The sequence below is a fragment of the Brassica napus genome, chromosome C4 (assembly GCF_020379485.1).
Source record: "Brassica napus cultivar Da-Ae chromosome C4, Da-Ae, whole genome shotgun sequence".
NCBI lineage: Eukaryota > Viridiplantae > Streptophyta > Magnoliopsida > Brassicales > Brassicaceae > Brassica > Brassica napus.
In genome coordinates this window covers 15,052,907-15,054,030 of record NC_063447.1, presented here as the reverse complement: position 1 = coordinate 15,054,030, position 1,124 = coordinate 15,052,907, and the positions used below count along the sequence as shown (strand labels likewise).

Sequence of the window (1,124 nt, the reverse complement as noted above, 5' to 3'; positions counted from 1 at the left end):
ATCCAGCTACGTGACAGGTTCTTGGTCGAACCGATTATCAGATCCAACCTGACTATGTAATCGGTTCATGGTCAAACCTGGTTCAACCATCCGGTCGGTCCGGTTTCAAGAACACAGTTTTAGGGATGTGGACCATGGGGTCTTAAGCATATAGCTGTGAATGTTAATTATCCTTAATCATATTTAATAAAAATGCTATATCCTTTTACTTCCCTGAAATATTACCATAAAATTTTAAACAGTCAATTATTACAGGATCACTTTAATGAAATTACAAACAAACAATATTTATAAAGCTACATTACAAAGGTTGCATACTTGCATCGGCTATAAGATTGTGTTTTAGGTTGTTTCTTATTGAATTATATGTTTAGTTTAGAAAGTTAGAAGACGTTTTTAACATAGATTGGCTTGAAATGGCTTAACGAGCGGAACCAGCGAGCCGCTAAGGTGCATCGACATGACTTCATTGGTCGAACCAACGAGCTTCCCATCCACAAAGATGGCTGGGACCGGTGTGGAACACCCGAGCCTCATCAGGGCTTTCTCTATCTCTCGACAATCAGGGTCCTTGTCTATCTCATGGACGGTCGGGTGAACCCCGAGGTCTTGGAAGAGGACCTGGACCGCATAGGACATGCAACACGAGCTCTTGCTGAATATAACCACTCCTTTCTCCGAAGACATTCTCACAACTTTGTCCATGGTGTTTTAAAGGTAGTCTCAATCAATCTGTGGCTTGTTTCTTGGAGAAGAAGAAACAAAATTCTTTCTCTTTTGTAGATTGAAAGATACTTAAAACCAAAAGCCCATGGAATAAACCTAGTTTTTGGGCGAAGAAAAGAGTTTTTATTGTTGTATATATATCCTATAGTATTAAGCTCAGTGTTGCCTGAGACTTGAGTTTCTTGAATCATAGGCTATTTATAACAAAACAAAGGTTCCCCAAAAAGAATGTTGAGACCAAAAAGAGATCACAGAAGATCGCCCATAAGGTTCCCCAAGTACATCAAAGTGACTTTATTGTGAACCAAATCAAAATTTTGTTTCTTTTTTTTATTTGGTATTAGTAAGGAGGGACCAACAAAAGTTGCACATAATCAAAATTCACCTACCCTTTTTTC

At 38.5% G+C, this 1,124-nt stretch overlaps 1 protein-coding gene across 1 annotated transcript; it reads right to left on the bottom strand.

The window, feature by feature from the left end:
* Positions 1-203: 203 nt before the first annotated feature.
* Positions 204-912, bottom strand: LOC106449419 (monothiol glutaredoxin-S9). The gene has a single exon (XM_048754304.1). It carries the CDS (start codon positions 703-705, stop codon positions 397-399), a length of 309 nt encoding a protein of 102 aa, XP_048610261.1. The 5' UTR covers positions 706-912; the 3' UTR covers positions 204-396.
* Between the last annotated feature and the right edge of the window lie 212 nt (positions 913-1,124).

Excerpts from the sequence above, each read along its gene's own strand:
- LOC106449419 (XM_048754304.1), bottom strand. The coding sequence starts at position 705 with ATGGACAAAGTTGTGAGAATGTCTTCGGAGAAAGGAGTGGTTATATTC.